This window comes from Pezoporus flaviventris, unplaced genomic scaffold (genome assembly GCF_033815535.1).
Source record: "Pezoporus flaviventris isolate CSIRO_AGI_PZ_B2104156 unplaced genomic scaffold, CSIRO_AGI_Pfla_v1 ptg000078l, whole genome shotgun sequence".
Lineage (NCBI taxonomy): Eukaryota > Metazoa > Chordata > Aves > Psittaciformes > Psittacidae > Pezoporus > Pezoporus flaviventris.
In genome coordinates, this window is record NW_026892626.1 from 6,439,049 (window position 1) to 6,452,412 (window position 13,364).

Below are 13,364 nucleotides of genomic sequence, written 5' to 3' on the forward strand. Positions count from 1 at the left end.
ATACTTTCAAAAATAAGTTTTATGCCTAGTTACTACATGACTGATATAAACTATCTACAGAGCATAAGCAGAAATACCAATGTACCCACAGGCTCATACAAGACATATGATGGAGTTAGCTGCATTTCTCAAATACTCAGGTAGCTAAGAGGTACCCAGGATCAGCTACAGGAGGACATTACAGGAAATTATAAAGGATTTTAAACCACTTCTGCTGAAAATAGCTTTTAACTGGAACTACTGTGTAACCAGTGCTACAGACAGCCTAAAGTAAAGGTCTAGAGTAAGTTTGAAAGAATTTGAACAATTATTTGGAATCCCTTATGGCATCCTTTGTGCAAGTATAAATTAAAACACTTTCAGCAGAAAAAGAATCATACAATTAGCTAAAATTATGCTACTGATGTAAAATAAGCAGTGTTGCAAGGCCATGATCACAGCTCTTTCCTGCTGCAGAAAGTAGATGCAACTTTTCGAAACCTTCACCACTGGGGTGGTATAAAAAGGAAAAAAGTGAATACTGGCTAGAAATATTTGTGTCCCATTTTGCTTATGTTATTAAAAAATGTTATTTTATGACTCTAATCTAAAAGCTGCATTATTTATTAAATTCAGTGACTGCTATGCCATTTTCTCTTTCTCTCAATACGGGTGGATATTACATAGTCCAATCTTCTCCCTGGGTTAGTTCTCAGATATTCTGTTCACTGTTGTGCTTTGTACTTTCTGCAACAACTATTACGCCTATACACTTATTTTCTCTTCAATAAGTGATACACAAAGGGAATTATAAAGCTGCATCTCTCATGAACACATCATGAGATTTACCAGTCTCTCAAGGATCCACATAAACACTCTATGTCAGCTCTTGATTTGCTGTTCCAGAAGTGTAATTTAGTATCGTTCTTTCTGGACAGAAACAGCATTATCTTTGTTCTGGTCTGAAATACTGTTCTATGATGGGTCACTTCAAAACGTGTCACAGAAATGGATAGCAACACCCAACTAAAAGGACACTGTTGTACAACAATAATGTGTGTTAGCTTCTATTGTTCTATCTGACTAGGGAATTTAAAGACAGCCTCTATCCTGAATGCATAATAGCTGTTAAGTGCTCTCTTAGCTCTTCATTATCAATACTCAAGCTGCACGGTTTAGGATGCTTTTGAATATGCAGTTAATTCCAAAAAAATGCTTTGCGAGTGTCTTCAGTTATTTGAGATCTTTCTCTAAATGGAATAATACTCCTTTAGATTTTAACACAACTAGTCATGGACGGTTGTGTTGATACTTGAATTGTTTCATCCATTATCAACAAAGAATTCAGTAGCATCACCCAAAACCTTTGTTCCAATATGTTAAAAATACAACTAAAACTTATATTTAATTGCCTTAAAGTTATGAATTTCATTTAAACAAGAGACTCGCATATTAGGGAAGACATTGTGAAATAGTATGACCAAAGGTGAGTTCTCTAAGTCCAAATAAGTACCTATAGTACCTTTTAACAGCAAACATGAAATACATTCAATTATTGAATAACCTGTGTATACTTGCTGCTGGTAATGAGAATGAGAATCTGTGCTCTACACATACACTTCTGTAGATGACGAGCTGCTTTAACGCTTAAATTAATTTACACATGCAATCAAGATTTAACACACAGCAGAGTTGTTTACCATTCCAGTTAACCCTATTAACTTTACATTTCATATATTACTTTATTAATTTCCATTTCAGAATAGTTTGTCTGCCTGACTGCCCATTCAAACACATGGATCTTCAAAACTTTTATTCTTCTAATCAGAGGAATTTATTCCTCTGCATAACTGCTACTAACTTATCTAGCACTGTAAATATCCCACCCAGTCCTGAACAAGCAAGTGTTTTATTGATGATCTAAATTTTCCTCTGAGAGATTCTTAAGCCATTGCTTTCTACAGATACCCATAGGGGCTATTCGAATTACAGTCTCCATTTTATTCCATCAGACAACCACCATGCATATTGTAGCCTAGGCCTCAGGTCCAGACAGTGCATGCCTAAGCTGACCTGTATTGTCAAGTAATTTGTGAGACAATAGCAGAAGCTATAAACCAGCTACATTTACATCTGGCCTCTAAAGCTACACCATACACAGTCAGGAGAGTTTACTCTGATCCAGGTTTAGTCTTCTCCCCTGAAGCAGACAACCCCAGCGCACATGGCTCAAAGCTGTCCAAAAGCCAATCTGCATGACATAGAACTGCCAGTGTGCACAGAGTCTCCAGTACTGTTCCCAGTGCTGTTTCTTACAAACAGAATCATAGATGAGGCCCTCAGTGATATGGTTTGGTGTGGTCTTGGCAGTCCTGGGGTCATGGTTGGACTTTACAGTCTTAAAGGTCTTCACCAAGACTAGTTGGTTCTATGATTCTATGATTCTGTGATTCTATTTCACGTGTACTAAACCTGCTCTGCAAATCCTAAGCCACCATGCAGCAAGTGGGGATAACACTCAGATTTACTTAAAAACTACACTAACGCTACAAACTAACGTATTAAAAAGAGGATGCCATGGAGATAGTTGTGGAAAAAATATTCCAGTATAATGTTTATAATTAGATGGTTTTAGGCTGCCGCTGTATTTACTGAATTTATTTGTGGTCCGTCACTAATCAGGAAGCCATAGAACATGTTTTTATTAATCACCAGAATGATGCTTAAATTAAAAAAGTCAAAGCATTGTTTTTTCCTCAAAAGATTCTCTTAATGAGTTCTTAATGTTCTTTCTAGCCCTTTAAAAACTGATCAATTATATCCACAATAAAAAAAACATTTGAACAAATACACACCTGGCCCTACTTCCTTCTTTAGAACATCTATTTAAATAGACTTTTTGTGCTCTTCTATGTATTACATCATTCTATGCATTTTTTCCATCCCAGAATAGCTGATATAACAATTCTTCACTTTTCCTCCCTGCCTCAACTTTTGTCATTTGCAGCCATGCCAGCTCTATCCACTCTCAGAGTATTCTTTGTCTATATACTAATGATATGACTTCTACAAAAATCTTCAGCATCAGTGATCTGACCTGTCACTGGAGAGCTGAGCAGCTCCACTGCTGATATTGCACAGTAGTGGGGATGCAGAATTTTTTTAAGTAAATAGCTAGAACAGATGCTGAATTCCATTTTTCTACTGGCTTTATTAATCTTTTATAAACCAGTATGTCCACTCTAATGGCTGGCAACAGCTCTACAGAAGTTTTAGAAATGCATTAGCTGACTCCAGAGGTGCTAATCTAACTAGACTGTCATCATTTGTATGATGGCACTTTAGCATGATTTTTGAGACAACAGTTACAGTTTTGTTTTATGTTTTGAAAAGGAGCATTTATATATAATAGATGGAATATTAAACAATAATTATTTACTTTTTCTCTAGTTAAAAAATTACTTAAACTGTTTCACTAAGAATACTGAGAATATGTTTATTTAGAAATATATGCTCAGTTGATAACTGTATGTATTCAGATTTAAAATTAATTAATCTATAAATTGACAGACAACAAATTTTCACCAAAATTATGCTTTAAAGATGTGGTACAGTGAACTTTCACCCTAGGATTAGAATTGCTGTGCAAGCATATAATTTAGCTTCACAAACTCAAACCACCTTCACTGAGAAGTGTTTCTAGGGTATTTGCTGAGCCTATGCCAGACTCATTTAAATTCAAAGAGAAACACTAGAAAGATTAAATGAATCCCAGGTGCTCTTACAATCCAGAAATAGATGTTTTAAGACATGAACAAAGAGAATTAGTGTTAGCAAACACACAGGCATTCTCTCTTCCCCTGGATTCCTCTTGCTTAAATGCATGTTTTTATATATATATCTGCATATACACATATACATATATATAGTACTTCACTTCTTACCTATATATAACATTATATTTCAAAGTTTTAACCAAACTTATGAAGGGAGTTTATTACAAAATCAACTTCTTGGAGGATACTTCTAGCTCCCAAATCCACAGCATGCTAAAAGGTCTGACGCATCTGAAACTGCTGTCTCTTCTAAAGAGCATATAAAATAGGAAAAAGCACATGCTCTTCCCCTTTCTTCCATTTTAAATGACTGGGGAGATTTCCCAAGCCATGCTGGAGCCACTAACTGTCCAAGAAACTGGTGCCTACATCAGTTTCCTTACTGGGTTAAGACTATTTGTGAAATGAATACAACTACTCAGGTACATGGATGACTCTTGAAAGTAGCTTCTCAAAAATTTTTAGCACTTCATGACTACTCAAGAGAAATATTATGTAATTAATCTCTTCAGCAAAAGGTGAATGGGATCTCTACTACTTTTCATTAAGCTATGCTTTATGACTTGTTCTAATGGTTCCTCTCTATTAGTCTCAAGTTCTTTCTCCACTGCCAATTTAAATTTTGATGTTTTTTGTTTTTAATATTTTTTGTTGGTTATGACCAGATAAGAATATTTTCTCATGTGGATCACTGAATTAAACTGATCTCTGAAAGAAGATTCCCACGGATTTTCTGTAACATCTTTTCCCCCACCTTGCATACCAGAACTGTCAAAAAGAAGCCCCTCCAAAAGGTGTGTGCCCTAATACTCCACCACTTGAAAGGACAAATTTTTTTAAAATGACATTATTGTGTCTCAAGCTACCTGCTTTAAAGGACTGATCTGATTGATGCAACACCTGAAAGGAACAACACGGAACTTTTGCTTTCAGACTGCCTGAGGCTGAAAGGAAGGCCAGGTATTACAGGTAAACTATACACTACACAAAACTAAATATGCAGATAAAAATGATACTACAAAAACCCTTACTTACTTAACTTTAGTAAGATAAGTAAGTACCAGAGTACTACCAGTAAAGAAACCAAACTGCAAATCTATTTTGCCAGCCAAAGATGAGTTTATGGGGGAAGAGAACAGATTATATCTTAACATAGCAAAATCATGTGTCACTATGGGATGGATTTAAAATTGGACGGATGCACAAATGACTGAAAATTTTTCCTAGTTTTCATGAAGACTTTGTGAGACGAATCACATGGTGCTTCTTACAAAGCCCCTCACTATGACCTGCCTGAGAACTTGATAGTTTACAGGAAAAGATAAGCTGAAATGGAAATAACAACTTCATTAAAAACGTTTCTTTCTCATGAGAAGGAAAAGGACCTTAATTAGTATGCTTTTACTTACTAGAAGGAAACTTTGTGGACATCATTCAATTTTTTAAAAATAACTTATGAGTTATCATATACAGAAGAATGGAATTCTGTGAAATGCTGAAAGTAACAAATGAAGAAAATCACTGTCCTTTTGTTTTCTATGAAAAGTCACGTTAGGACTTTTTAGTGGAGCAGTGGGAGGGGCAGGTGGTGTGCCAACCAGCCAGCTCACCAGCACAGCCACAGGCAGAAGCTATGAGGGACACTCGCTAAACCTCGGAATTACAACAGCAGTCTTCAAATGAACATCTCACTGGCAATCCCTATTAATGCTATCACATGACATAGCCATGTTTCTGGAGTGTTCTAGTTTACTACAGCATGAGTATTTCGAAGTCAGGAAAACAGTCTTAGAAAGTCTACTCAGGAAGAAAAATCTAGTTTTTCGTAAGTATATTTTTCTAGTCCTCAAGTAATACTTCACTTACATAGTGTCGGTGTTGCAACTGCTACGTATCTTACAGTATCCATTTTTAGCTGTCATGTACTTCCTCAGTAAAGGTTTTCTTTTACAGAAGTGTATACTCAGAAGAAAAGCAGAGCTATAGCAATCATGCCACTGGTCCTACTGTTTACCATTATCTTCAAAGTTTTAGGCTTGATTTACATTGCGTTCCTCCCTATTTGACTTTAATTGTCTGCTTCAAGTTGTCAGGACATAACTATATCTTAGATTTGCATTGCATTAGGGGATCTTTTCCTTTCTCTATTGATCTTGTCTTACGGAGTAATTTAACTCAATTCTAATTTTCTTTTGCATGCGGGGTGCTCTCTATCCAAGGAAGTGAGTTATGTGTATTCAAGTGGTGCATCTTATGAATCTTGTTAAGCTTTACCGCCTTATAGCCTGCACTGATGGAATATTTAATCACAGAAATGAGTTGGCAGATATGATGTACAATACAGTTAAGCCTTGCGGCATGTGTCTTCACCAGCAATTGAGAAGCGGGTGAATTTGCCATTCATCAGCACCATCCTGACAGCTTTGTATAACCTTCTGTTTTTCTACTTATTTATGAAGATTAAAGATACTTTAAATCAACAGTTTCTCTGAAAATGTATCATCTTTATTTCAGAAGTGGCCAAATTTTTCATCATTTATTAGGAACTAAAGAAACTTCTTGCACATCACTATGAAAGTGATGGTTCAATTTTAACATGACAATGTTGGAGAAAATAATAAAACCAAATAACCAGAATTCTGTCTTAAAAATCTCATTTCTAATTTCATAATCTTCAAAAGTGCAATTGCTTCTTCTCTAAATAAGGTGGTAGGTGGGAACCAAAAGGGAAAGATACATCACAGCATTCTATTACAGCATGCAGGAACTGCATTGCTCTTCTACTGTTTCACTTTCTAATGAGATCTGCACAGAGCTATTTATTTATGTGCTTATTTTTAAGGAAACTGCTGAAAAGAAAGTTAAAATGCCTGGAAAAAAAAAATCTATTAGTCAGTACAGAAAATAAGCATTTGATATGCATTAAAAAAAACCAAACCAAAACAAAGAAGCTGCCTGTATGTATAAACAGAATGATAATATGAAATACATGAAGTAACTTCATAGAACTTTCTCCATAGGTGTAGTGGAGTGCATGTCATAATTCACAAAATTAAATTAATACTCTTCTAATGGTAATTAAAGATCCTCATTAAGAAGGGCAAACACCTCCCTTGTGTTGGCAATAAAAATGCACTTGGGACTTTAGGAGGTTATACAAAAAAAATCAATAACCTGCCATTTTATAATTAAAAGACAAAATAAATGTTAAGGAAAAGTCCAGTAAATTAGGAAAATTACCTTCAAGAGAGATTGAAAATATTGATTTTAATTTACAAACTATGTGAACTCTTCATGCCCTACTACATGAGGCAATTATAAGTCAGATTGTTAATTCTGCATACACGTTAGAAAATTGATTACTGTACTATGGGAATATTATTACATTTGTCATTAACACAAAGTCATTTATATAAAATGACTAATAACTCTGACTTTCTAATTTATGCAGGTTCAGGGCTGGTTCACTAACTACTCAAACGAGATCAATATAAATTCCTGTTTTCAATGTAGGCATACATCAAGGATGGAAATAAATTTTGCCTGCACTAAAATTACAATCCCATGAATGCCAAGTTAGTATTTTTATTAGATGGTGCCAGTTTTATCCTAACTGGAACATTTTTATCTATCTTAGAAGATGGCACTGGATGTATTACAAGCAGCTTTTTAAACATAAATATCTGTTTGTAACAGCAGTACTATTTAACAATTTTTATCTCTTGGAGTCCCTTGAACTAATGATAGTTTTTCAGCTTTGAAGAGTGGAGGCTTGAATATCTATGAATGGAGATTCCCCAGCTTCTGTGGGCAACCTCTTCCCATCCCTAACCACCATCTGTGAAAAACGCTTTCCTAGTATCTGCTCTCTATTTGATGTAAAGAATGTATTCTACAATTAACTCTCTATTCTCCATTACCCAAGTGTGTGATAAGATATATTTTGGGTTTTTAAAACATTATCAGGTATTTGTATCCAGTATACATGCACCCAGACAACTGAAAAACAGATCCAAATGGAAAAGTCAAAAATTCCCAGAATTTCCATGAAAGTCATGGAAGACCGATGTATGATTTTGGAACCTAAAAAAGGAAGGAAGGCATCTTTCTTCCCTATTAGAAACATTTGTATTTACTATGATTATTTCTGACTTAGATGTAAATTATTAGCTTTCAAAAAATGGTGTGGTTTTGTTTGTTTGTTTTTTTTAACTTGCTAGTGATTATGTTTACAGGCAGGATTCAAATTTCTTGAAATCAGCTGGGTTTTGGGTTTTACGTTTGTTTTCAATCCTGTTGCTAAAACACATTTAAAAACTGTTGCTAGCCATGACTGATTTCCAGAAGAAAAAGACTGTATCTCATCAACTCCAAATTGTAACCAAGATCTCAGTGAAGACTTAAGTGGTAATACAGATTCAGAATACAAAAATTCTAAGAAACGCAACAAGTAAAAATAAAATTTAAAGAAAAATGTTCAATAAAAAATTATTAAAACAGATTCTCCATACCTATCTGTGTCGATGTACATGTATATACAAAAATACATCGATTTTTGTTGTTGCTGCTCACTAGGCTTAAATAATTTCTGGAGAAAGCGATTGTACTGAAATATAAAACATATATAAAATAAAATCTTATATAAGACTGGGATACTGCAGTACATTTCATGTTATACTATCTACTCTCCAATAAAAGATATTCATATATCTGAGTATAAACTTTAGTAGGCAAGTTAAAATCCTGCAACACAAATCTGTACATGACTTGCAGATACTGTGAATCGAAGAAACCAAACCTCACACCAAACGCATACTCTGTACTTTTGCATGTTTTAAAGAGTTTTAAAATAAAACATGGCATGGACAACTATTGTGTAATCCTTACCTGCATAGAATTCTGGACTATAAACTGCACCAACAACTGGATTTAATTTCCAGCCTGCAGCAAACATAAAAACATAATGGAGTTAATATTGCAATTAGTGATAATAATAATTTTTTTAATTTTATTTTTGGATAGAGGTATACAGATAGAATGGCTTCAAAAAAGTCATTTTAATAAAAGTTTTATACTCACTTTAGATTACTGATCTTTAATATCAGATTCTGAAGTATATGGCAGTAAGTAATGAAACAAGGCATTCTCCAGGCATGGAGTAAACTGGAGTAAACTATCAGGTGCACTAGCTTGGCTGCAATGCAAAGCTGCTGTGGATTTATTGCCTGAAGTTACAGAATTGAGTCAGAACTAGTTCAAGTATCCCTGTATCATGTAGCAGCAGAGTAGACCAGGTCTTTCTCATTGTGTTAACTCTGGTTACAAGCCAGAGAGGCCAGAACAGTTCATGTGCTGGACAGAAACAGCAAATGAAATAGCAAAGGTTGCAAGGCAATCAAATAATCTGATAATTCAATTCTACTCTGGGAAAAATGAAAGCTTAGACACCATGTCTAAGAAGAATGTCTATTGTGAGCTGAAAGAGATATGTGCACTGTGGAACCCCAGTCAAACATCAGAGACTTTTGTTTCCATTTGCATTTTTACATCAGGCTGTCTGTACTGGAACAGGACAATTACAGGCAAATACCAAAAGCGACTGCACCTCCTGCATTTGCAGATGATAAATGCTGTTAGCATATTGCTATAAAGTAGCTGGCATGTAAGAAAATGTTGCAGTCACATTCTGCAAAGCTCTTTAGTGGTACAAATGCAGCCCCTGCCTATGTCTTAAATAATTCCTGTCCTCCCACAGCCAGCATAAAACTAAAGCCCAGAACCCACATATATTCTGCAGCATGTTATGGCCAAACTCCAACAAATTGCTGTTGTGTCCTCAGACCCAATGTAGCTTTTCCAGGTAAGACCGGAGTGCCCAGGCTTACCGCAGAAGTAATGCCTCTGTTCGAAGTATATGTAATGCTAAAGACAGCAGTGCTGAAGGAACTCAAGGGGAAGAGGTAAGAGAACAGCAGAAGAAAACGGCAGAGAGGCAAACTCAGCACTGGTGTTTGGTTTTTTTTTGTTGTTTTTTTTTTTTAGGTGTTTGAACAATTATTTGAACTAGAGGGACTGAATAATTAGGGTTTTTCCAAAATCACATTTGAATCAGCAGAGTGGGAAGCAACATCTGCAAACAGGAATAAAGAAAAAAAACTGAGCAAAGGCACCTTGTGAACTCAAGAGCTGTGGTACTTTAAACAGATCCTGTAACTAAGCTCCTAGAAACAAAATACAACCAAGACAGGGACAGCAAGACCTATCAAAATCAAAAGAGCCAAGATTATAGGAATATAAATGCAAACTGTGTTGAGGTTTGATTCTGCTTTGGCCATATCATGTAATGTAAAAGCACAGTAGAAGATTATAAAACCATAATGCATTACAAGACTGATATAGTGTAATACAAAATCTCAATAATACAGAAGAAAACTATTCCTATCCTTTAAAAATACTGCTAACTCTATCTGATGCTCAGCAACCACTTACCACTTAACTGTTCAGTACCAGAGGTAAGGGGTGTTTTTTAAATGCAACCCGTAAGTTCAGAGTAAAGAGCAACATTGCATGCAATATGCTCTGCAGAAGTAATTGCAGTTGCTATACATACCTAAAAGACAATTATGGAAACTGAAAAGTGGCCAACCAAGAAAGGCTAAAATTACTTTCCTCCTAAAAATATCTCACCTGACCCTTCCATTTTATATACTACAGGAGTATATTTAGGAATGTCCCAGTTTAACAAATACTCTTAGCCAAATTTTGTGTGATAGAAAATCACCCAAATTTTGTGACTCTCAGTAAGTATCTTACTTCTTAAAGATTAGGGAAAATTTAATATTTCACATTCATTACTTCCTCAGAGGACCACTCATCAACACCATCCAGAATGAAATTACATATCTGTCAGCTTTTGCTGTTAAAGGAGCTGACAGAAACCTCTCAGATAAGTTACACCAGCAGCACCACAATTTGTCTGAGAGAAAGAAAAGATCTCGGAAGAGGCAGATTGCTCTTCACAGCTGAAAGCCACTCTCATATTTCAGTTCCTTACCTCTCTTACAGTAATGGCTGTCTCATCTAACTTTCTGCAGCTTATACAGGAAATACTTCATTCATCATGAAAATAACAGTAATTAAACTTAACTTTATCTTGTCAGCTAGCAATGTGCTGGCCCATAGCTGTGTGGGTTAATCAAGTGTGATAGTAGTTGATGTATCTGAGCAAGCAGCTGCCAAGTAACCCTACTTCAGCAGCTGGAGGAGGCAAATTCTCTGCAGTAGGTGTAATTTTGTGCATTTTTCTTACTGACATAATATTAACCTCCTCCTCAAGTTGAAACCATAAAAGCTCAAAACTTAAAAACCAAACTAGGAAACAACCAACCCCTCTGCCTGCCCCCAATCCCCACACATTCATGCAGAGAAATGCTCATTATGTGTACTAAAGGGAAGGAAATAATCATACCACACAATGTAATAAGCATGGTAGGAAGTGGGGCATGGCAATGCAGAGAGGACTGTTTTCACTTCATAGGCCAGACTGGCATGTGTGGCTGGAGGAACGCTCTGGTGGAAAAGAAGCCCTGCAACATGGTTTGGTTTCTTCCTGTTTGCATGCAGAGTAGGGAGGAAAGGGCCATGGAAGGGAATTTAACTGTGGTAAAAGTCACTAGCTATGATTTTGCATCTGAGTTTAGGGCAACAAAAGGCTCAAACTCAAGGCACCCCAAGTATAAAGTTTAAAACGCATTTATCCTTCTACTGATCTCTGTTTCAAGTTCCTCAGGTATTGCTGAGGTTCTCTGAATATACTTGCACGTAATTCTCTACTCCCTGCAACACCTGGGTGAGCACCCTGAACTGCAATATGGAGAGCAGAAGAGAAAGGATGGGCTGGAACATCCAAAAATGTCTCCAAAGTATTTCTGTCAACAAATAGAACTCCTGACACTGAATTAATGTGCAAAGAAAAGGTAGTTCTAGCTCCAAAGCACAAGATCAGCTATCAAAATCATCCTGTGTGATAACAAATATGCACTAAAAACCTCTTCTAGAAATTGACTGTGTATTAACTGCTCATTTTGGCAACCATCAAAAGTCACTGGAAAGCATACTTATTTCAAAAACCATTTAGGACACAAAAGAAAGCCACTTTTTTGAATGAAGCTGCATATACTTTTTAAAAGTCTAGGGGTTTGTGCTTTAAAATTTACTGACTTTTCCAATCATATTTACAACATGAGCCCTGTATTCAAAGAATCAGCAGTGTTTGGGAATGAAAGACGAAACAGAGTGTATCTTACTTTTAGATTACAATAAATATTAGTGCCTGATGTTTTGATATAATATGTGCCCCAACTATGTTTTGAATACCTGCCAATAACATGTCAGTCACCATAAAAAATAAAGCCACACATTAAAAAAAGAAGCAGTTCTGGAGAGATAGGCATGTACAAACAAAATGTTTCTGGCTATCTGCCTCAGACGCATCTTGCAAGAGTTAATATACTCATAGAAGAACACAGAAAAACTAGCCTTATATTTTATTTAAAAGATGAGACCTTTACTTTAGACAAAATAATCTTTAATATTCAGCTATAGCACTGGTTAATTCCTAACAAAATGATAAAGGACTAGAATCATACAATGTCAGGATGACTGATAATACAAGCACTGATTAAACTAAATGAAGCACCTTGCATGTCTACACTTCATTCCTTATCACTTGTAATGATTATGTAAGAAGAACATGAGTTTATTTCAGGGGACCATAGACACTAAAAAAATAAAAATATTATGAATTACAATCAGAGTTTGTCTTTGTAGATAACCATCAAAAGGTGTGCAAGAGAATGTCCTGCGTGTCTACCATACCTTGAATGTATAGATTCCCAAACATAAATGATGATTTTTATGAACTGAACAGGATATTCCTACATTTGGTGAGATCTAGTCAAGATGGAACAGGATGGAAAATGGCAGACAAAACACTTCATGTGGGAAACAGCAGATTTCCATCATTCTGGTTTTGGATATTAATAAAAGATAACGTATTACCTAAGTAATCCTGCAGTGCAGGACACAGAGGTGAACCTCCTCTAAAACCAGATTCCTAAAATCCTCATATCTCAGTTTCCAGCCTCCCCTTCCCTTAGCACTGGATGAGCTGGTATGTAACACATTATTTGCCAATTTAAGAGGTTTTGTAGCCTTAGGGTAATATGAATACAAAATAGACATTATAATTTATGCCAAAACTACTCTTATCTCTGTATCATTACAACACAGCAAAGTTCATAATAACATATACATATAGTTAATTTAGCTTCTTACTGCAACAAAATCATGTGATCTACTCAAGCTTCATGTTTCTTATGATAGATTCACTGAGATGTTTTAAAGCCAGTAAAAAAGGAGATTCTCCCATCTGCACCATTTGCCAAGTTCCATATTTACATACAAAATAAGGAAGAAAGCAGTTTCTGAGAAAGCATGAGGAATTTCAGACTCTTCCTTTCCAGCTCATTTTAACTAGCTCAATTATCA

General features: G+C 35.6%; 1 protein-coding gene across 39 annotated transcripts in view; it reads right to left on the bottom strand.

The window, feature by feature from the left end:
* RBFOX1 (RNA binding fox-1 homolog 1) overlaps positions 1-13,364 on the bottom strand; it is a 1,284,179-nt gene that overhangs the window by 70,748 nt on the left and 1,200,067 nt on the right. For all 39 annotated transcript variants that reach the window (XM_061473743.1, XM_061473744.1, XM_061473748.1 and 36 more), the window contains one exon: positions 8,703-8,756. In XM_061473743.1, coding sequence (XP_061329727.1) covers positions 8,703-8,756 — 54 coding nt within the window. The remainder of the gene's footprint in view (positions 1-8,702; positions 8,757-13,364) is intronic.